This window comes from Melanerpes formicivorus, unplaced genomic scaffold (genome assembly GCF_026170545.1).
Source record: "Melanerpes formicivorus ecotype bairdi unplaced genomic scaffold, bMelFor1.0.p_v2 SCAF_83, whole genome shotgun sequence".
NCBI lineage: Eukaryota > Metazoa > Chordata > Aves > Piciformes > Picidae > Melanerpes > Melanerpes formicivorus.
Window position 1 is genome coordinate 2,197,147 of NW_027142435.1, and position 21,039 is coordinate 2,218,185.

Genomic DNA, 21,039 nt, shown 5'->3' on the forward strand with positions numbered 1-21,039 from the left:
CCCCCAAAACAAAACATTTGCAGCTTTCTAAGGTACTCACTGGTCAGGACTGGCTGCTCATTGTAACCTGGGAAGAGAGAGAGAGAAAAAATGATGAGCTAAAGCCTGGTTTAGGGACGGTTCTAGTAGTGAGGAACACTGCTATGGGCCAGCAGAGGAGTCCGGGAGAGGAGCGAAGGTCACCATTGACATAGAGGCTGTCCCTGTCCAGGCTGTAGGGGCCCAGCTGAGTGATGCCCTTGGTCTTGTTGCTGACTTCGTGGTACAGCCCCACCCTGTCCAAGGGCAGGCCAGAGGGCTCCTTCCTGTAGGTGCAGACGGCGTCCACCCCCGTCCCGGCCCCTTGCCTCCTTGGCCTGCAAAAGACAGCACCGTGCCTGAGCACCACTGCTCTGCGCCCGCTGGCTGCAAGCCCAGGCCCTGGGGCTGGGGCTGGGGCAGCTCTCTGGGCACAGGGAGCCAAGCTCTGCCTCTCATCTGGGTCATAAGAGAGCAGAAGCTCAATGTGCCCTCATCTGGTGACCAAACCAGCAAGGGGACAGCAGGGCACAACCCATACCTGAAGGCTGTGGTTTCACAGCGCAGCAGTTCGGGGCCAATGCTGCTCTTCTTCAGGAGCCGCTCGAGCTGCCCAGGAGAGAGGTTCCACAGTTAGGCTCTGACCACTTCCATGCAAGACTCCAGATCTCTGATCCATGCAATATCTGAATTCCTGTGCTTACCAAGGTGTTCATAACTCTCTGTGTGCTGCTGAACTTAGCTGAGTCAGGATTGTCCAGGTCAGAGTTGTAGGGGAGATTGGTGGTGGTGAAGTTGATGGTGAAATGCTCGAGGGCTGCAGCTGTCGTTGTTGGGTGGCTGGGAGCTGCAGGAGGCACAGATGGAGAGTGATCACATGCAAAACCCAGAGATCAAGATGCATAAATGCAGACACCTGCTAGCAGACACTATCCCCAATGTAGAAGGCTTTCAGTTTTCCAGAGATCATGAGCCCCTGATCTCCCAGAGATCATGAGCCCTGGACACCACCAGCCCCTTCCTGGAGAAGCCCCCAAAACAAAACATTTGCAGCTTTCTAAGGTACTCACTGGTCAGGACTGGCTGCTCATTGTAACCTGGGAAGAGAGAGAGAGAAAAAATGATGAGCTAAAGCCTGGTTTAGGGACGGTTCAAGGACTGAGGAATGCTGCTATGGGCCAGAGAGGAGTCAGGGAGAGGAACGAAGGTCACCATTGACATAGAGGCTGTCCCTGTCCAGGCTGTAGGGGCCCAGCTGAGTGATGCCCTTGGTCTTGTTGCTGACTTCGTGGTACAGCCCCACCCTGTCCAAGGGCAGGCCAGAGGGCTCCTTCCTGTAGGTGCAGACGGCGTCCACCCCCGTCCCGGCCCCTTGCCTCCTTGGCCTGCAAAAGACAGCACCGTGCCTGAGCACCACTGCTCTGCGCCCGCTGGCTGCAAGCCCAGGCCCTGGGGCTGGGGCTGGGGCAGCTCTCTGGGCACAGGGAGCCAAGCCCTGCCTCTCATCGGGGTCATAAGAGAGAAGAAGCTCAATGAGACCTCATCTGGTGACCAAACCACCAAGGGGCAGCAGGGCACAACCCATACCTGAAGGCTGTGGTTTCACAGCGCAGCAGTTCGGGGCCAATGCTGCTCTTCTTCAGGAGCCGCTCGAGCTGCCCAGGAGAGAGGTTCCACAGTTAGGCTCTGACCACATCCATGCACTCCTCCAGATCTCTGAGGCCATGCAGCATCTCAATTGCTAGGCTTACCAAGGTGTTCATGACTCTCTGAGTGCTGCTGAACTTAGCTGAGTCAGGATTGTCCAGGTCAGAGTTGTAGGGGAGATTGGTGGTGGTGAAGTTGATGGTGAAACGCTCGAGGGCTGCAGCTGTCGTTGTTGGGTGGCTGGGAGCTGCAGGAGGCACAGATGGAGAGTGATCACATGCAAAACCCAGAGATCAAGATGCATAAATGCAGACACCTGCTAGCAGACACTATCCCCAATGTAGAAGGCCATCAGTTTTCCAGAGATCATGAGCCCCTGATCTCCCAGAGATCATGAGCCTTGGACACCACCAGCCCCTTCCTGGAGAAGCCCCCAAAACAAAACATTTGCAGCTTTCTAAGGTACTCACTGGTCAGGACTGGCTGCTCATTGTAACCTGGGAAGAGACAGAGAGAAAAAATGATGAGCTAAAGCCTGGTTTAGGGACGGTTCTAGTAGTGAGGAACACTGCTATGGGCCAGCAGAGGAGTCAGGGAGAGGAGCGAAGGTCACCATTGACATAGAGGCTGTCCCTGTCCAGGCTGTAGGGGCCCAGCTGAGTGATGCCCTTGGTCTTGTTGCTGACTTCGTGGTACAGCCCCACCCTGTCCAAGGGCAGGCCAGAGGGCTCCTTCCTGTAGGTGCAGACGGCGTCCACCCCCGTCCCGGCCCCTTGCCTCCTTGGCCTGCAAAAGACAGCACCGTGCCTGAGCACCACTGCTCTGCGCCCGCTGGCTGCAAGCCCAGGCCCTGGGGCTGGGGCAGCTCTCTGGGCACAGGGAGCCAAGCTCTGTCTGTTTAGTTAATGGAAAGAGAGCAGAAGGTCAATGTGCCCTCATCTGGTGACCAAACCAGCAAGGGGACAGCAGGGCACAACCCATACCTGAAGGCTGTGGTTTCACAGCGCAGCAGTTCGGGGCCAATGCTGCTCTTCTTCAGGAGCCGCTCGAGCTGCCCAGGAGAGAGGTTCCACAGTTAGGCTCTGACCACTTCCATGCAAGACTCCAGATCTTTGATCCATGCAAGATCTGAATTCCTGTGCTTACCAAGGTGTTCATAACTCTCTGTGTGCTGCTGAACTTAGCTGAGTCAGGATTGTCCAGGTCAGAGTTGTAGGGGAGATTGGTGGTGGTGAAGTTGATGGTGAAACGCTCGAGGGCTGCAGCTGTCGTTGTTGGGTGGCTGGGAGCTGCAGGAGGCACAGATGGAGAGTGATCACATGCAAAACCCAGAGATCAAGATGCATAAATGAAGAGACCTGCTAGCAGACTCCATCCCCAATGTAGAAGGCCATGAGTTTTCCAGAGGTCATGAGCCCATGATCTCCCAGAGATCATGAGCCTTGGATACCACCAGCCCCTTCCTGGAGAAGCCCCCAAAACAAAACATTTGCAGCTTTCTAAGGTACTCACTGGTCAGGACTGGCTGCTCATTGTAACCTGGGAAGAGAGAGAGAGAAAAAATGATGAGCTGGAGCCTGGTTTAGGGACGGTTCTAGTAGTGAGGAACACTGCTATGGGCCAGCAGAGGAGTCAGGGAGAGGAGCGAAGGTCACCATTGACATAGAGGCTGTCCCTGTCCAGGCTGTAGGGGCCCAGCTGAGTGATGCCCTTGGTCTTGTTGCTGACTTCGTGGTACAGCCCCACCCTGTCCAAGGGCAGGCCAGAGGGCTCCTTCCTGTAGGTGCAGACGGCGTCCACCCCCGTCCCGGCCCCTTGCCTCCTTGGCCTGCAAAAGACAGCACCGTGCCTGAGCACCACTGCTCTGCGCCCGCTGGCTGCAAGCCCAGGCCCTGGGGCTGGGGCAGCTCTCTGGGCACAGGGAGCCAAGCCCTGCCTCTCATCTGGGTCATAAGAGAGCAGAAGGTCAATGTGCCCTCATCTGGTGACCAAACCAGCAAGGGGACAGCAGGGCACAACCCATACCTGAAGGCTGTGGTTTCACAGCGCAGCAGTTCGGGGCCAATGCTGCTCTTCTTCAGGAGCCGCTCGAGCTGCCCAGGAGAGAGGTTCCACAGTTAGGCTCTGACCACATCCCTGCACTCCTCCAGATCTCTGAGGCCATGCAGCATCTCAATTGCTAGGCTTACCAAGGTGTTCATGACTCTCTGAGTGCTGCTGAACTTAGCTGAGTCAGGATTGTCCAGGTCAGAGTTGTAGGGGAGATTGGTGGTGGTGAAGTTGATGGTGAAACGCTCGAGGGCTGCAGCTGTCGTTGTTGGGTGGCTGGGAGCTGCAGGAGGCACAGATGGAGATTGACCACTTGAAAAGGGCCAGGCTGTTATGCTTCAAGATATCTAAATGCTGAGATAAGCTGCCTGCCCCCATCCCAAAAATGAAGGCTGTAGGGATTACTGCTGCCCTCAAGGATCATGAGCCCTGGAGAGCAGCTGAGCCTCCCTGGGATATGCCACTTCAGGAGATATTTGTAGCCCCCTCAGCCCTGCCCACCCCTCCATTGTACTCACTGGTCAATACTGGCTGCTCATTGTAACCTGGGAAGAGACAGAGAGAGAAGGTGATGAGCTGGAGTTGGGCTAGAAGATGGTTCAAGGACTATGAATGGCAGCCTCAGACCAGCAGATCAGTCAGGGAGAGGAGCAAAGGTCACCATTGACATAGAGGCTGTCCCTGTCCAGGCTGTAGGGGCCCAGCTGAGTGATGCCCTTGGTCCTGTTGCTGACTTCGTGGTACAGCCCCACCCTGTCCAAGGGCAGGCCAGAGGGCTCCTTCCTGTAGGTGCAGACGGCGTCCACCCCCGTCCCGGCCCCTTGCCTCCTTGGCCTGCAAAAGACAGCACCGTGCCTGAGCACCACTGCTCTGCGCCCGCTGGCTGCAAGCCCAGGCCCTGGGGCTGGGGCTGGGGCAGCTCTCTGGGCACAGGGAGCCAAGCTCTGCCTCTCATCTGGGTCATAAGAGAGCAGAAGCTCAATGTGCCCTCATCTGGTGACCAAACCACCAAGGGGACAGCAGGGCACAACCCATACCTGAAGGCTGTGGTTTCACAGCGCAGCAGTTCGGGGCCAATGCTGCTCTTCTTCAGGAGCCGCTCGAGCTGCCCAGGAGAGAGGTTCCACAGTTAGGCTCTGACCACATCCCTGCACTCCTCCAGACCTCTCATTCATGCAACATCTTAGTTGCTGGGCACTGGTCTGCTTACCAAGGTATTCATGACTCTCTGAGTGCTGCTGAACTTAGCTGAGTCAGGATTGTCCAGGTCAGAGTTGTAGGGGAGATTGGTGGTGGTGAAGTTGATGGTGAAACGCTCGAGGGCTGCAGCTGTCGTTGTTGGGTGGCTGGGAGCTGCAGGAGGCACAGATGGAGAGTGATCACATGCAAAACCCAGAAATCAAGATGCATAAATGCAGAGACCTGCTAGCAGACCCCATCCCCAATGTAGAAGGCCATCAGTTTTCCAGAGGTCATGAGCCCATGGTCTCCCAGAGATCATGAGCCCTGGACACCACCAGCCCCTTCCTGGAGAAGCCCCCAAAACAAAACATTTGCAGCTTTCTAAGGTACTCACTGGTCAGGACTGGCTGCTCATTGTAACCTGGGAAGAGAGAGAGAGAAAAAATAATGAGCTGGAGCCTGAATTAGGGACGGTTCTAGTAGTGAGGAACACTGCTATGGGCCAGCAGAGGAGTCAGGGAGAGGAGCGAAGGTCACCATTGACATAGAGGCTGTCCCTGTCCAGGCTGTAGGGGCCCAGCTGAGTGATGCCCTTGGTCCTGTTGCTGACTTCGTGGTACAGTCCCACCCTGTCCAAGGGCAGGCCAGAGGGCTCCTTCCTGTAGGTGCAGACGGCGTCCACCCCCGTCCCGGCCCCTTGCCTCCTTGGCCTGCAAAAGACAGCACCGTGCCTGAGCACCACTGCTCTGCGCCCGCTGGCTGCAAGCCCAGGCCCTGGGGCTGGGGCTGGGGCAGCTCTCTGGGCACAGGGAGCCAAGCTCTGCCTCTCATCGGGGTCATAAGAGAGAAGAAGCTCAATGAGACCTCATCTGGTGACCAAACCACCAAGGGGCAGCAGGGCACAACCCATACCTGAAGGCTGTGGTTTCACAGCGCAGCAGTTCGGGGCCAATGCTGCTCTTCTTCAGGAGCCGCTCGAGCTGCCCAGGAGAGAGGTTCCACAGTTAGGCTCTGACCACATCCCTGCACTCCTCCAGACCTCTCATTCATGCAACATCTTAGTTGCTGGGCACTGGTCTGCTTACCAAGGTGTTCATGACTCTCTGAGTGCTGCTGAACTTAGCTGAGTCAGGATTGTCCAGGTCAGAGTTGTAGGGGAGATTGGTGGTGGTGAAGTTGATGGTGAAACGCTCGAGGGCTGCAGCTGTCGTTGTTGGGTGGCTGGGAGCTGCAGGAGGCACAGAAAGAGAGAATCACTTTAGAAGGGCCAGGGTGTTATGCTTTAAGAGGTCCAAAAGCTGAGATCTACTGGCAGACACCATCCCCATGTAGAAGGCCAACAGGTTTCCTTCTCCTTCCAGAGATCATGAGCCCTGGACACCACCAGCCCCAGCCTGGAGAAGCTCCCAAAACAAAACATTTGCAGCTTTCTAAGGTACTCACTGGTCAGGACTGGCTGCTCATTGTAACCTGGGAAGAGAGAGAGAGAAAAAATAATGAGCTGGAGCCTGGTTTAGGGACGGTTCAATGACTGAGGAATGCTGCTATGGGCCAGCAGAGGAGTCAGGGAGAGGAGCAAAGGTCACCATTGACATAGAGGCTGTCCCTGTCCAGGCTGTAGGGGCCCAGCTGAGTGATGCCCTTGGTCCTGTTGCTGACTTCGTGGTACAGCCCCACCCTGTCCAAGGGCAGGCCAGAGGGCTCCTTCCTGTAGGTGCAGACGGCGTCCACCCCCGTCCCGGCCCCTTGCCTCCTTGGCCTGCAAAAGACAGCACCGTGCCTGAGCACCACTGCTCTGCGCCCGCTGGCTGCAAGCCCAGGCCCTGGGGCTGGGGCTGGGGCAGCTCTCTGGGCACAGGGAGCCAAGCTCTGCCTCTCATCTGGGTCATAAGAGAGCAGAAGCTCAATGTGCCCTCATCTGGTGACCAAACCACCAAGGGGACAGCAGGGCACAACCCATACCTGAAGGCTGTGGTTTCACAGCGCAGCAGTTCGGGGCCAATGCTGCTCTTCTTCAGGAGCCGCTCGAGCTGCCCAGGAGAGAGGTTCCACAGTTAGGCTCTGACCACATCCCTGCACTCCTCCAGACCTCTCATTCATGCAACATCTTAGTTGCTGGGCACTGGTCTGCTTACCAAGGTATTCATGACTCTCTGTGTGCTGCTGAACTTAGCTGAGTCAGGATTGTGCAGGTCAGAGTTGTAGGGGAGATTGGTGGTGGTGAAGTTGATGGTGAAACGCTCGAGGGCTGCAGCTGTCGTTGTTGGGTGGCTGGGAGCTGCAGGAGGCACAGATGGAGAGTGATCACATGCAAAACCCAGAAATCAAGATGCATAAATGCAGAGACCTGCTAGCAGACTCCATCCCCAATGTAGAAGGCCATCAGTTTTCCAGAGGTCATGAGCCCATGGTCTCCCAGAGATCATGAGCCCTGGACACCACCAGCCCCTTCCTGGAGAAGCCCCCAAAACAAAACATTTGCAGCTTTCTAAGGTACTCACTGGTCAGGACTGGCTGCTCATTGTAACCTGGGAAGAGAGAGAGAGAAAAAATAATGAGCTGGAGCCTGGTTTAGGGACGGTTCTAGTAGTGAGGAACACTGCTATGGGCCAGCAGAGGAGTCAGGGAGAGGAGCGAAGGTCACCATTGACATAGAGGCTGTCCCTGTCCAGGCTGTAGGGGCCCAGCTGAGTGATGCCCTTGGTCTTGTTGCTGACTTCGTGGTACAGCCCCACCCTGTCCAAGGGCAGGCCAGAGGGCTCCTTCCTGTAGGTGCAGACGGCGTCCACCCCCGTCCCGGCCCCTTGCCTCCTTGGCCTGCAAAAGACAGCACCGTGCCTGAGCACCACTGCTCTGCGCCCGCTGGCTGCAAGCCCAGGCCCTGGGGCTGGGGCTGGGGCAGCTCTCTGGGCACAGGGAGCCAAGCCCTGCCTCTTTAGTCAATATGGAAAGAGAGCAGAAGGTCAATGAGCCCTCATCTGGTGACTGAGCCACCAAGGGGACAGCAGGGCACAACCCATACCTGAAGGCTGTGGTTTCACAGCGCAGCAGTTCGGGGCCAATGCTGCTCTTCTTCAGGAGCCGCTCGAGCTGCCCAGGAGAGAGGTTCCACAGTTAGGCTCTGACCACATCCCTGCATGACTCCAGATATCTGAGACCATGCAGCATCTCAATTGCTAGGCTTACCAATGTGTTCATGACTCTCTGAGTGCTGCTGAACTTAGCTGAGTCAGGATTGTCCAGGTCAGAGTTGTAGGGGAGATTGGTGGTGGTGAAGTTGATGGTGAAACGCTCGAGGGCTGCAGCTGTCGTTGTTGGGTGGCTGGGAGCTGCAGGAGGCACAGAAAGAGAGAATCACTTTAGAAGGGCCAGGGTGTTATGCTTTAAGAGGTCCAAAAGCTGAGATATACTGGCAGACACCATCCCCATGTAGAAGGCCAACAGGTTTCCTTCTCCTCCCAGAGATCATGAGCCCTGGACCCTACCAGCCCCAGCCTGGAGAAGCTCCCAAAACAAAACATTTGCAGCTTTCTAAGGTACTCACTGGTCAGGACTGGCTGCTCGTTGTAACCTGGGAAGAGAGAGAGAGAAAAAATAATGAGCTGGAGCCTGGTTTAGGGACGGTTCAATGACTGAGGAATGCTGCTATGGGCCAGCAGAGGAGTCAGGGAGAGGAGCAAAGGTCACCATTGACATAGAGGCTGTCCCTGTCCAGGCTGTAGGGGCCCAGCTGAGTGATGCCCTTGGTCCTGTTGCTGACTTCGTGGTACAGCCCCACCCTGTCCAAGGGCAGGCCAGAGGGCTCCTTCCTGTAGGTGCAGACGGCGTCCACCCCCGTCCCGGCCCCTTGCCTCCTTGGCCTGCAAAAGACAGCACCGTGCCTGAGCACCACTGCTCTGCGCCCGCTGGCTGCAAGCCCAGGCCCTGGGGCTGGGGCTGGGGCAGCTCTCTGGGCACAGGGAGCCAAGCTCTGCCTCTCATCTGGGTCATAAGAGAGCAGAAGGTCAATGTGCCCTCATCTGGTGACCAAACCAGCAAGGGGACAGCAGGGCACAACCCATACCTGAAGGCTGTGGTTTCACAGCGCAGCAGTTCGGGGCCAATGCTGCTCTTCTTCAGGAGCCGCTCGAGCTGCCCAGGAGAGAGGTTCCACAGTTAGGCTCTGACCACATCCCTGCACTCCTCCAGATCTCTGAGGCCATGCAGCATCTGAATTCCTGTGCTTACCAAGGTGTTCATGACTCTCTGAGTGCTGCTGAACTTAGCTGAGTCAGGATTGTCCAGGTCAGAGTTGTAGGGGAGATTGGTGGTGGTGAAGTTGATGGTGAAACGCTCGAGGGCTGCAGCTGTCGTTGTTGGGTGGCTGGGAGCTGCAGGAGGCACAGATGGAGAGTGACCACTTGAAAAGGGCCAGGCTGTTATGCTTCAAGATCTCTAAATGCTGAAATAAGCTGCCTGCCCCCATCCCAAAAATGAAGGCTGTAGGGATTACTGCTGCTCTCAAGGATCATGAGCCCTGGAGAGCAGCTGAGCCTCCCTGGGATATGCCACTTCAGGAGATATTTGTAGCCCCCTCAGCCCTGCCCACCCCTCCACGGTACTCACTGGTCAATACTGGCTGCCCGTTGTAACCTGGGAAGAGACAGAGAGAGAAGGTGATGAGCTGGAGCTGGGCTAGAAGATGGTTCAAGGACTATGAATTGCAGCCTCAGACCAGCAGAGGAGTCAGGGAGAGGAGCAAAGGTCACCATTGACATAGAGGCTGTCCCTGTCCAGGCTGTAGGGGCCCAGCTGAGTGATGCCCTTGGTCTTGTTGCTGACTTCGTGGTACAGCCCCACCCTGTCCAAGGGCAGGCCAGAGGGCTCCTTCCTGTAGGTGCAGACGGCGTCCACCCCCGTCCCGGCCCCTTGCCTCCTTGGCCTGCAAAAGACAGCACCGTGCCTGAGCACCACTGCTCTGCGCCCGCTGGCTGCAAGCCCAGGCCCTGGGGCTGGGGCAGCTCTCTGGGCACAGGGAGCCAAGCTCTGCCTCTCATCTGGGTCATAAGAGAGAAGAAGCTCAATGAGACCTCATCTAGTGACCAAACCACCAAGGGGCAGCAGGGCACAACCCATACCTGAAGGCTGTGGTTTCACAGCGCAGCAGTTCGGGGCCAATGCTGCTCTTCTTCAGGAGCCGCTCGAGCTGCCCAGGAGAGAGGTTCCACAGTTAGGTTCTGACCACATCCATGCAAGACTCCAGATATCTGAGGCCATGCAGCATCTGAATTCCTGTGCTTACCAAGGTGTTCATCACTCTCTGTGTGCTGCTGAACTTAGCTGAGTCAGGATTGTCCAGGTCAGAGTTGTAGGGGAGATTGGTGGTGGTGAAGTTGATGGTGAAACGCTCGAGGGGTGCAGCTTTCGTTGTTGGGTGGCTAGCAAGGGTTGTGGTGACTGCAACAGGAGAGGGAAAGCTTGTGGCCAGAGTATAGGTGGGAGTAGCTGCAGTCACAGCTGGAAAGCTACCCAGGGCAGGAGTAGAGTTGGTAGGTGTTGGTGATTGTGTCTGTGCCGCAGAGGCGGAAGTGGCTGCAGGGCTGCTGCTGGGCGGTGCTGATGCCTCCTTTGGTGTGGTGATGACAGGAGCTGCAGGAGATGTTCCTGATGGGCTGAGAGTGACTGCAGTGGTCCTTAAAGATTCTGAAGTGGACATTTCTGCTGTGCTGGAGTCTCTTGTGGAGGTTCTGACAGTAGTAGTGGTTTGTACTGCAGAGGAGGTCTTGGCTGCGCTCTGAGGAGCAGAAGTTGTCATGGCAGCAGTGCTGGAGGTCTCATTCAGACTTTGGCTTACAGCAGTGCTGACCACAAGGGTTGATGTGCCTGGAGCAGACGAGCTGGAGGTTGTGGCCAGAGTAGAGGATGGCATAGAGGTGGTCAAAGCTGTCGAAGTGCTGAGAGTAGTAGTAAGGGTGGTAGTCAGATCTGTGCTTGAGTGTGGAGCAGAGGAGGAGGTTTCTGCTGTGCTAGAGGGACCTAGTGTAGTGTCCATGGCTGTGGACACCCATGTGCTTCCAAGAGCTTCTGTAGATGTTGCAGCTGAGCTGGGAGTGACTGCAGTGGATGTTGCACCTCCTGAGGTGGACTCTTGTGTGGTGGTTGAGGGAATTGTAGAGGTTGTCTGGAGAGCAAACTTCTGTTGTGCAGTGGAAGAGGCTGCAGCTGTAGTGTGAGGAGCAGAAGAGGTCATGGCAGCACTGCTGGAGGTCTCCATCATGGTTACCCCAGTGGTGGCCTCAAGGGCTGATGTGCCTGGAGCAGTGGAGGTGTATACTAAGGCCAAAGTAGAGGTTGGGATAGATGTGGTCAGAGGCATGGAAGAGCTGAGGGTAGGAGTGAAGGTGGTGGTCAGAGCTGTGCTTGCATGAGGAGCAGTGGAGGAGGTTCCTGCTGCGCTGCTGCTGGCAGCTGCTGTTGTCTCCATGGCTGTGGTGGAGCCAGGAGCTGCAGTAGGTGTTGCTGAGCTGCTGGGAGAGAGTGAAGTGATTGCTACAGTTTCTGAAGAGGACACTGCTGCTGTGGTGGAGACAAGAGTGGAGGTTGTCTGAGCAGCAGAGGTTTGTGGTGCAGAGGAAGAGGCTGCAGCTGTAGCCTGAGGAGCAGAAGAGGTCATGGCAGCAGTGCTGGAGGTCTCCATCACAGTGGAGCTTGCAGCAGTGGTGACCTGCAGGGCTGATGTGCCTGGAGCAGTGGAGGTGAAGGTTGTGGCCAGAGCAGAGGTTGGCATAGAGGTGGTCAAAGCTATGGAAGTGCTGAGAGTAGGAGTAAAGGTGGTAGTCAGAGCTGTGGTTGTGTGTGGAGCAGAGGAGATGACTGCAGGGCTGGAGCTGGGAGCTGCTGTTGTCTCCATGGCTGTAGTGGAGCCAGGAGCTGCAGTAGATGTTCCTGAGGTGCTGGGAGAGAGTGAAGTGATTGCTACAGTTTGTGAAGGGGACACTGCTGCTGTGGTTGAGACAAGAGTGGAGGCTGTCTGAGCAGCAGAGGTTTGTGGTGCAGAGGAAGAGGCAGCAGCTGTAGCCTGAGGAGCAGAAGAGGTCATGGCAGCAGTGCTGGAGGCTTCTGCTGTTGTAGAGCTTGCAGAAGTGGTGGCCTGAAAGGCTGATGTGCCTGGAGCAGTGGAGGTGGAGGTTGTGGTGAGAGGAGAGGTTTGCATGGAGGTTGTCACAGCCATGGAAGTGCTCAGAGCAGGAGTAAAGGTGGTGGTAGTGTGAGGAGCAGAAGAGGTCATGGCAGCAGTGCTGGAGGTCTCCATCACAGTTGAGCTTGCAGCAGTGGAGCCCTCAAGTGTTGATGTGCCTGGAGCAGTGGAGCTGGAGGCTGAGGTCAGAGTAGAGGTTGGCATAGAGGTGGTCAGTGTTGGAGCAGTGCTGAGAGGAGCAGTAGCAATGGTGGTCAGAGCTGTGCTTGCATGAGGAGCAGAGGAGGAGGTTTCTGCTACACTGGTGGAGGGAGCTGATGTCTCCATGGCTGAGGTGGTGCCAAGAGCTTCTGTAGATGTTGCAGCTGAGCTGGGAGGGACTGCAGTGGATGTTGCACCTCCTGAGGTGGACTCTTGTGTGGGGGTTGAGGAAATTGTGGAGGTTGTCTGGAGAGCAAACTTCGGTTGTGCAGTGGAAGAGGCTGCAGCTGTAGCCTGAGGAGCAGAAGAGGTCATGGCAGCACTGCTGGAGGTCTCCAGCATGGTTACAGCAGAGGTGAACTCAAGGGCTGATGTGCCTGGAGCTGTGGAGCTGGAGGTTGTGGCCAGAGTAGAGGTTGGGGTAGATGTGCTCACAGCCATGGAAGTGCTGAGGGTAGGAGGGAAGGTGGTGGTCAGAGCTGTGCTTGCATGGGGGGGAGAGGAGGAGCTGTCTGCAGGGCTGGAGCTGGGAGCTGCTGTTGTCTCCATGGCTGTGGTGGAGCCAGGAGCTGCAGTAGATGTTCCTGAGGTGCTGGGAGAGAGTGAAGTGATTGCTACAGTTTGTGAAGAGGACACTGCTGCTGTGGTGGAGACAAGAGTGGAGGTTGTCTGAGCAGCAGAGGTTTGTGGAGCAGAGGAAGAGGCTGCAGCTGTAGCCTGAGGAGCAGAAGAGGTCATGGCAGCAGTGCTGGAGGTCTCCATCACAGTTGAGCTTGCAGCAGTGGAGCCCTTAAGGGCTGATGTGCCTGGAGCACTGGAGGTGTAGATTGTGGCCACAGTAGAGGTTGGCATAGAGGTGCTCAAATCTATAGAAGTGCTGAGGGTAGGAGTGAAGGTGGTGGTCAGAGCTGTGCTTGCATGAGGAGCAGAGGAGGAGGTTTCTGCTACACTGGTGGAGGGAGCTGATGTCTCCATGGCTGAGGTGGTGCCAAGAGCTTCTGTAGATGTTGCAGCTGAGCTGGGAGTGACTGCAGTGGATGTTGCACCTCCTGAGGTGGACTCTTGTGTGGTGGTTGAGGGAATTGTAGAGGTTGTCTGGAGAGCAAACTTCTGTTGTGCAGTGGAAGAGGCTGCAGCTGTAGCCTGAGGAGCAGAAGAGGTCATGGCAGCAGTGCTGGAGGTCTCCATCACAGTTGAGCTTGCAGCAGTGGAGCCCTCAAGGGTTGATGTGCCTGGAGCAGTGGAGCTGGAGGCTGAGGCCAGAGTAGAGGTCGGCATAGAGGTGGTCAGTGTTGCAGCAGTGCTGAGAGGAGCAGTAGCAATGGTGGTCAGAGCTGTGCTTGCATGAGGAGCAGAGGAGGAGCTGTCTGCAGGGCTGGTGCTGGGAGCTGCTGTTGTGTCCTTCAGTGTGGTGGTTTGAAGAACAGACTTCTGCTCTAGAGTGGAAGAGGCTGCAGCTGTAGTGTGAGGAGCAGAAGAGGTCATGGCAGCAGTGCTGGAGGTCTCCAGCATGGTTACAGCAGAGGTGGCCTGAAGGGTTGTTGTGCCTGGAGCAGTGGAGGTGGACACTGAGGCCATAGTAGAGGTTGGGGTAGATGTGGTCAGTCTCTCAGTAGTGCTCAGAGGAAGAGTTGATGTGGTTGCAGGAGCAGTGCTTGAGTGTGGAGCAGAGGAGGAGCTCTCTGCAGGGCTGCTGCTGGGAGCTGCTGTGGTGTCCATGGCTGTGGTGGAGCCAGGAGCTGCAGTAGATATCCCAGATGAGCTGGGAGGGACTGCAGAAGATGTTGCCGATGTTGAAGAGAAGAATTTAGATGTAATGGACACAAGAGTGGAGGTTGTCTGAGCAGCAGAGGTTTGTGGTGCAGAGGAAGAGGCTGCAGCAGTGTGAGGAGCAGAAGAGGTCATGGCAGCAGTGCTGGAGGTCTCCATCACAGTTGAGCTTGAAGCAGTGGAGCTCTCAAGGCCTGATGTGCCTGGAGCAGTGGAGCTGGAGGTTGTGGCCAGAGTAGAGGTTGGTGTAGATGTGCTCACAGCCATGGAAGTGCTGAGGGTAGGAGTGAAGGTGGTGGTCAGAGCTGTGCTTGCATGAGGAGCAGAGGAGGAGCTGTCTCCAGGGCTGCTGCTGGGAGCTGCTGTTGTCTCCATGGCTGTGGTGGAGCCAGGAGCTGCAGTAGATGTTCCTGAGGTGCTGGGAGAGAGTGAAGTGATTGCTACAGGTTGTGAAGAGGACACTGCTGCTGTGGTGGAGACAAGAGTGGAGGTTGTCTGAGCAGCAGAGGTTTGTGGAGCAGAGGAAGAGGCTGCAGCTGTAGTGTGAGGAGCAGAAGAGGTCATGGCAGCAGTGCTGGAGATTTCTTCTGCTTTTGAGCTTGTAGCAGAGGTGTCCTCAAGGGATGATGTTGATGGAGCAGTGGAGGTGAAGGCTCTGGTTACAGCCATGGAAGTGCTGAGGGTAGGAGTGAAGGTGGTGGTCAGAGCTGTGCTTGCATGAGGAGCAGAGGAGGAGGTTTCTGCTACACTGGTGGAGGGAGCTGATGTCTCCATGGCTGAGGTGGTGCCAAGAGCTTCTGTAGATGTTGCAGCTGAGCTGGGAGTGACTGCAGTGGATGTTGCACCTCCTGAGGTGGACTCTTGTGTGGTGATTGAGGGCACTGTGGAGGTTGTCTGGAGAGCAAACTTCTGTTGTGCAGTGGAAGAGGCTGCAGCTGTAGTGTGAGGAGCAGAAGAGGTCATGGCAGCAGTGCTGGAGGTCTCCATCACAGTTGAGCTTGCAGCAGTGCTGACCTCCAGGACTGTTGTGCCTGGAGCAGTGGAGCTGGAGGTTGTGGCCAGAGTAGAGGTCGGGGTAGATGTGGTCAGTCTCTCAGTAGTGCTCAGAGGAAGAGTTGATGTGGTTGCAGGAGCAGTGCTTGAGTGTGGAGCAGAGGAGGAGCTCTCTGCAGGGCTGCTGCTGGGAGCTGCTGTGGTGTCCATGGCTGTGGTGGAGCCAGGAGCTGCAGTAGATATTCCAGACGAGCTGGGAGGGACTGCAGATGTTGCAGATGCTGAAGAGGAGATATTAGATGTCATGGACACAAGAGTGGAGGCTGTCTGAGCAGCAGAGGGTTGTGGTGCAGAGGAAGAGGCTGCAGCTGTAGTGTGAGGAGCAGAAGAGGTCATGGCAGCAGTGCTGGAGGTCTCCATCACAGTTGAGCTTGCAGCAGTGGAGCCCTCAAGGGTTGATGTGCCTGCAGCAGTGGAGCTTGAGGCTGAGGCCGGAGTAGAGGTTGGCATAGAGGTGGTCAGTGTAGGAGCAGTGCTGAGAGGAGCAGTAGCAATGGTGGTCAGAGCTGTGCTTGCATGAGGAGCAGAGGAGGAGCTGCCTGCAGGGCTGGTGCTGGGAGCTGCTGTTGTGTCCTTCAGTGTGGTGGTTTGAAGAACAGACTTCTGCTCTAGAGTGGAAGAGGCTGCAGCTGTTGTGTGAGGAGCAGAAGAGGTCATGGCAGCAGTGCTGGAGGTCTCCATCACAGTTGAGCTTGCAGCAGTGGTGACCTGCAGGGCTGATGTGCCTGGAGCAGTGGAGCTGGAGGTTGTGGCCAGAGCAGGGGTTGGCATAGAGGTGGTCAAAGCTATGGAAGTGCTGAGGGTAGGAATGAAGGTGGTGGTCAGAGCTGTGCTTGCATGTGGAGGAGAGGAGGAGCTGTCTGCAGCGCTGCTGCTGGGAGCTGCTGTTGTCTCCATGGCTGTGGTGGAGCCAGGAGCTGCAGTAGATGTTCCTGAGGTGCTGGGAGAGAGTGAAGTGATTGCTACTGTTTGTGAAGAGGACACTGCTGCTGTAGTGGAGACAAGAGTGGAGGTTGTCTGAGCAGCAGAGGGTTGTGGAGCAGAGGAAGAGGCTGCAGCTGTAGCCTGAGGAGCAGAAGAGGTCATGGCAGAAGTGCTGGAGGTCTCCATCATGGTTACAGCAGAGGTGACCTCCAGGACTGTTGTGCGTGGAGCAGTGGAGGTGAAGGTTGAGGCCAGAGCAGAGGTTGGGGTAGATGTGGTCAGTCTCTCAGTAGTGCTCAGAGGAAGAGTTGATGTGGTTGCAGGAGCAGTGCTTGAGTGTGGAGCAGAGGAGGAGCTCTCTGCAGGGCTGCTGCTGGGAGCTGCTGTGGTGTCCTTTAGTAGGGAGCTGTCAAGAGCTGCAGTAGAAGTTGCAGAGGAGCTGTGAGTGCCTGCAGAGGTTGCCACAGCTTCAAAAGTGGACACTGCTGCTGTGGTGGAGACAAGAGTAGAGGTTGCCTCAGCAGTAGAGGTTTGTGGAGCAGAGGAAGAGGCTGCAGCTGTAGCCTGAGGAGCAGAAGAGGTCATGGCAGCAGTGCTGGAGGTCTTCATCACAGTGGAGCTTGCAGCAGTGGTGACCTGCAGGGCTGATGTGCCTGGAGCAGTGGAGCTGGAGGTTGTGGCCAGAGTAGAGGTTGGGGTAGATGTGGTCACAGCCATGGAAGTGCTGAGGGTAGGAGGGAAGGTGGTGGTCAGAGCTGTGCTTGCATGAGGAGCAGAGGAGGAGCTGTCTGCAGGGCTGGTGCTGGGAGCTGCTGTTGTGTCCTTCAGTGTGGTGGTTTGAAGAACAGACTTCTGCTCTAGAGTGGAAGAGGCTGCAGCTGTAGTGTGAGGAGCAGAAGAGGTCATGGCAGCAGTGCTGGAGGTCTCCATCACAGTTGAGCTTGCAGCAGTGGAGCCCTCAAGGGTTGGTGTGACTGCAGCAGTGGAGCTGGAGGCTGAGGCCAGAGTAGAGGTCGGCATAGAGGTGGTCAGTGTAGGAGCAGTGCTGAGAGGAGCAGTAGCAATGGTGGTCAGAGCTGTGCTTGCATGAGGAGCAGAGGAGGAGCTGTCTGCAGGGCTGGTGCTGGGAGCTGCTGTTGTGTCCTTCAGTGTGGTGGTTTGAAGAACAGACTTCTGCTCTAGAGTGGAAGAGGCTGCAGCTGTAGCCTGAGGAGCAGAAGAGGTCATGGCAGCAGTGCTGGAGGTCTCCATCACAGTTGAGCTTGCAGCAGTGGAGCCCTCAAGGGTTGGTGTGACTGCAGCAGTGGAGCTGGAGGCTGAGGCCAGAGTAGAGGTCGGCATAGAGGTGGTCAGTGTAGGAGCAGTGCTGAGAGGAGCAGTAGCAATGGTGGTCAGAGCTGTGCTTGCATGAGGAGCAGAGGAGGAGCTGTCTGCAGGGCTGGTGCTGGGAGCTGCTGTTGTGTCCTTCAGTGTGGTGGTTTGAAGAACAGACTTCTGCTCTAGAGTGGAAGAGGCTGCAGCTGTAGTGTGAGGAGCAGAAGAGGTCATGGCAGCAGTGCTGGAGGTCTCCATCACAGTTGAGCTTGCAGCAGTGGAGCCCTCAAGGGTTGATGTGACTGCAGCAGTGGAGCTGGAGGCTGAGGCCAGAGTAGAGGTCGGCATAGAGGTGGTCAGTGTAGGAGCAGTGCTGAGAGGAGCAGTAGCAATGGTGGTCAGAGCTGTGCTTGCATGAGGAGCAGAGGAGGAGCTGTCTGCAGGGCTGGTGCTGGGAGCTGCTGTTGTGTCCTTCAGTGTGGTGGTTTGAAGAACAGACTTCTGCTCTAGAGTGGAAGAGGCTGCAGCTGTAGCCTGAGGAGCAGAAGAGGTCATGGCAGCAGTGCTGGAGGTCTCCATCACAGTTGAGCTTGCAGCAGTGGATTCCTCCAGGACTGTTGTGCCTGGAGCAGTGGAGCTGGAGGTTGTGGCCAGAGCAGAGGTTGGCATACAGGTGGTCAAAGCTATGGAAGTGCTGAGAGTAGAAGTAAAGGTTGTAGTCAGAGCTGTGGTTGTGTGTGGAGCAGAGGAGATGACTTCAGGGCTGGTGCTGGGAGCTGCTGTTGTCTCCATGGCTGTGGTGGAGCCAGGAGCTGCAGAAGATGTTCCTGAGGTGCTGGGAGAGAGTGAAGTGATTGCTACTGTTTGTGAAGAGGACACTTGAGCTGTGGTGGAGACAAGAGTGGAGGTTGTCTGAGCAGCAGAGGGTTGTGGAGCAGAGGAAGAGGCTGCAGCTGTAGCCTGAGGAGCAGAAGAGGTCATGGCAGCACTGCTGGAGGCTTCTGCTGTTGCTGAGCTTGTAGCAGAGCTGTCCTGAAGGGTTGATGTGCCTGGAGCAGTGGAGCTGGAGGTTGTGGGTAGAGTAGAGATTGGGGTAGATGTGGTCACAGCCATGGAAGTGCTGAGGGTAGGAGTGAAGGTGGTGGTCAGAGCTGTGCTTGCATGGGGAGCAGAGGAGGAGGTTTCTGCTACACTGGTGGAGGGAGCTGATGTCTCCATGGCTGAGGTGGTGCCAAGAGCTTCTGTAGATGTTGCAGCTGAGCTGGGAGTGATTGGAGTGGATGTTGCACCTCCTGAGGTGGACTCTTGTGTGGTGGTTGAGGGCACTGTGGAGGTTGTCTGGAGAGCAAACTTCTGTTGTGTAGTGGAAGAGGCTGCAGCTGTAGTGTGAGGAGCAGAAGAGGTCATGGCAGCAGTGCTGGAGGTCTTCATCACAGTGGAGCTTGCAGCAGTGGTGACCTGCAGGGCTGATGTGCCTGGAGCAGTGGAGCTGGAGGTTGTGGCCAGAGTAGAGGTTGGGGTAGATGTGGTCAGAGCCATGGAAGTGCTGAGGGTAGGAGTGAAGGTGGTGGTCAGAGCTGTGCTTGCATGAGGAGCAGAGGAGGAGGTTTCTGCTACACTGGTGGAGGGAGCTGATGTCTCCATGGCTGAGGTGGTGCCAAGAGCTTCTGTAGATGTTGCAGCTGAGCTGGGAGTGACTGCAGTGGATGTTGCACCTCCTGAGGTTGTCCTTTGTGTAATAGTTGAGGGCACTGTGGAGGTTGTCTGGAGAGCAAACTTCGGTTGTGCAGAGGAAGAGGCTGCAGCTGTAGTGTGAGGAGCAGAAGAGGTCATGGCAGCAGTGCTGGAGGTCTCCATCATGGTTACAGCAGAGGTGACCTCCAGGACTGTTGTGCGTGGAGCAGTGGAGCTGGAGGTTGAGGCCAGAGCAGAGGTTGGGGTAGATGTGGTCAGTCTCTCAGTAGTGCTCAGAGGAAGAGTTGATGTGGTTGCAGGAGCAGTGCTTGAGTGTGGAGCAGAGGAGGAGCTCTCTGCAGGGCTGCTGCTGGGAGCTGCTGTGGTGCTCCCAAGAGCCTCTGCAGACGTTCCAGATGAGCTGGGAGGGACTGCAGTGGATGTTGTAGCTTCTGAAGTGGACACTTGAGCTGTGGTAGAGTCAAGAGTGGAGGTTGTCTGAGCAGCAGAGGTTTGTGGTGCAGAGGAAGAGGCAGCAGCTGTAGCCTGAGGAGCAGAAGAGGTCATGGCAGCAGTGCTGGAGGTCTCCATCACAGTTGAGCTTGCAGCAGTGGAGCCCTCAAGGGTTGATGTGCCTGGAGCTGTGGAGGTGGACAATGAGACCAAAGTAGAGGTTGGGGTTGATGTGGTCAGAGGCATAGAAGTGCTCCCAATAGGAGCAGCTGTGGTGGCAGGAGCTGTGCTTGAGTGTGGAGCAGAGGAGGAGCTGTCTGCAGGGCTGGAGCTGGGAGCTGCTGTGGTGTCCTTTAGTAGGGAGCTGTCAAGAGCTGCAGTAGAAGTTGCAGAGGAGCTGTGAGTGCCTGCAGAGGTTGCCACAGCTTCAAAAGTGGACACTGCTGCTGTGGTGGAGACAAGAGTAGAGGTTGCCTCAGCAGTAGAGGTTTGTGGAGCAGAGGAAGAGGCTGCAGCTGTAGCCTGAGGAGCAGAAGAGGTCATGGCAGCAGTGCTGGAGATTTCTTCTGCTTTTGAGCTTGTAGCAGAGGTGTCCTCAAGGGATGATGTTGATGGAGCAGTGGAGGTGAAGGCTCTGGTTACAGCCATGGAAGTGCTGAGGGTAGGAGTGAAGGTGGTGGTCAGAGCTGTGCTTGCATGAGGAGCAGAGGAGGAGGTTTCTGCTACACTGGTGGAGGGAGCTGATGTCTCCATGGCTGAGGTGGTGCCAAGAGCTTCTGTAGATGTTGCAGCTGAGCTGGGAGTGACTGCAGTGGATGTTGCACCTCCTGAGGTGGACTCTTGTGTGGTGGTTGAGGGCACTGTGGAGGTTGTCTGGAGAGCAAATTTCTGTTGTGCAGTGGAAGAGGCTGCAGCTGTAGTGTGAGGAGCAGAAGAGGTCATGGCAGCACTGCTGGAGGTCTCCATCACAGTTGAGCTTGCAGCAGTGGAGCCCTCAAGGGTTGATGTGCCTGCAGCAGTGGAGCTGGAGGCTGAGGCCGGAGTAGAGGTTGGCATAGAGGTGGTCAGTGTAGGAGCAGTGCTGAGAGGAGCAGTAGCAATGGTGGTCAGAGCTGTGCTTGCATGAGGAGCAGAGGAGGAGCTGTCTGCAGGGCTGGTGCTGGGAGCTGCTGTTGTGTCCTTCAGTGTGGTGGTTTGAAGAACAGACTTCTGCTCTAGAGTGGAAGAGGCTGCAGCTGTAGTGTGAGGAGCAGAAGAGGTCATGGCAGCAGTGCTGGAGGTCTCCATCACAGTTGAGCTTGCAGCAGTGGATTCCTCCAGGACTGTTGTGCCTGGAGCAGTGGAGCTGGAGGTTGTGGCCAGAGCAGAGGTTGGCATAGAGGTGGTCAAAGCTATGGAAGTGCTGAGAGTAGAAGTAAAGGTTGTAGTCAGAGCTGTGGTTGTGTGTGGAGCAGAGGAGATGACTTCAGGGCTGGTGCTGGGAGCTGCTGTTGTCTCCATGGCTGTAGTGGAGCCAGGAGCTGCAGAAGATGTTCCCAGTGTGCTTGAAGGGACAGCAGACATTGCTGCAGCTTCTG

The 21,039-nt window shown here is 56.3% G+C and overlaps 1 protein-coding gene across 1 annotated transcript in view; it reads right to left on the reverse strand.

The window, feature by feature from the left end:
• MUC16 (mucin 16, cell surface associated) overlaps window positions 1–21,039 on the reverse strand; it is a 42,155-nt gene that overhangs the window by 14,221 nt on the left and 6,895 nt on the right. The window contains exons 2-41 of the mRNA XM_068164791.1: window positions 10,178–14,979; window positions 10,014–10,081; window positions 9,645–9,817; window positions 9,502–9,528; window positions 9,124–9,266; window positions 8,960–9,027; window positions 8,584–8,756; window positions 8,441–8,467; window positions 8,083–8,225; window positions 7,919–7,986; window positions 7,541–7,713; window positions 7,398–7,424; window positions 7,032–7,174; window positions 6,859–6,926; window positions 6,483–6,655; window positions 6,340–6,366; window positions 5,982–6,124; window positions 5,809–5,876; window positions 5,434–5,606; window positions 5,291–5,317; window positions 4,925–5,067; window positions 4,752–4,819; window positions 4,376–4,548; window positions 4,233–4,259; window positions 3,855–3,997; window positions 3,691–3,758; window positions 3,321–3,493; window positions 3,178–3,204; window positions 2,812–2,954; window positions 2,649–2,716; window positions 2,279–2,451; window positions 2,136–2,162; window positions 1,770–1,912; window positions 1,606–1,673; window positions 1,231–1,403; window positions 1,089–1,115; window positions 723–865; window positions 560–627; window positions 184–356; window positions 41–67 (exon numbers count right to left, since the gene is read on the reverse strand). Coding sequence (XP_068020892.1) covers window positions 41–67; window positions 184–356; window positions 560–627; window positions 723–865; window positions 1,089–1,115; window positions 1,231–1,403; window positions 1,606–1,673; window positions 1,770–1,912; window positions 2,136–2,162; window positions 2,279–2,451; window positions 2,649–2,716; window positions 2,812–2,954; window positions 3,178–3,204; window positions 3,321–3,493; window positions 3,691–3,758; window positions 3,855–3,997; window positions 4,233–4,259; window positions 4,376–4,548; window positions 4,752–4,819; window positions 4,925–5,067; window positions 5,291–5,317; window positions 5,434–5,606; window positions 5,809–5,876; window positions 5,982–6,124; window positions 6,340–6,366; window positions 6,483–6,655; window positions 6,859–6,926; window positions 7,032–7,174; window positions 7,398–7,424; window positions 7,541–7,713; window positions 7,919–7,986; window positions 8,083–8,225; window positions 8,441–8,467; window positions 8,584–8,756; window positions 8,960–9,027; window positions 9,124–9,266; window positions 9,502–9,528; window positions 9,645–9,817; window positions 10,014–10,081; window positions 10,178–14,979 — 8,769 coding nt within the window. The remainder of the gene's footprint in view (window positions 1–40; window positions 68–183; window positions 357–559; window positions 628–722; window positions 866–1,088; window positions 1,116–1,230; window positions 1,404–1,605; window positions 1,674–1,769; window positions 1,913–2,135; window positions 2,163–2,278; window positions 2,452–2,648; window positions 2,717–2,811; window positions 2,955–3,177; window positions 3,205–3,320; window positions 3,494–3,690; window positions 3,759–3,854; window positions 3,998–4,232; window positions 4,260–4,375; window positions 4,549–4,751; window positions 4,820–4,924; window positions 5,068–5,290; window positions 5,318–5,433; window positions 5,607–5,808; window positions 5,877–5,981; window positions 6,125–6,339; window positions 6,367–6,482; window positions 6,656–6,858; window positions 6,927–7,031; window positions 7,175–7,397; window positions 7,425–7,540; window positions 7,714–7,918; window positions 7,987–8,082; window positions 8,226–8,440; window positions 8,468–8,583; window positions 8,757–8,959; window positions 9,028–9,123; window positions 9,267–9,501; window positions 9,529–9,644; window positions 9,818–10,013; window positions 10,082–10,177; window positions 14,980–21,039) is intronic.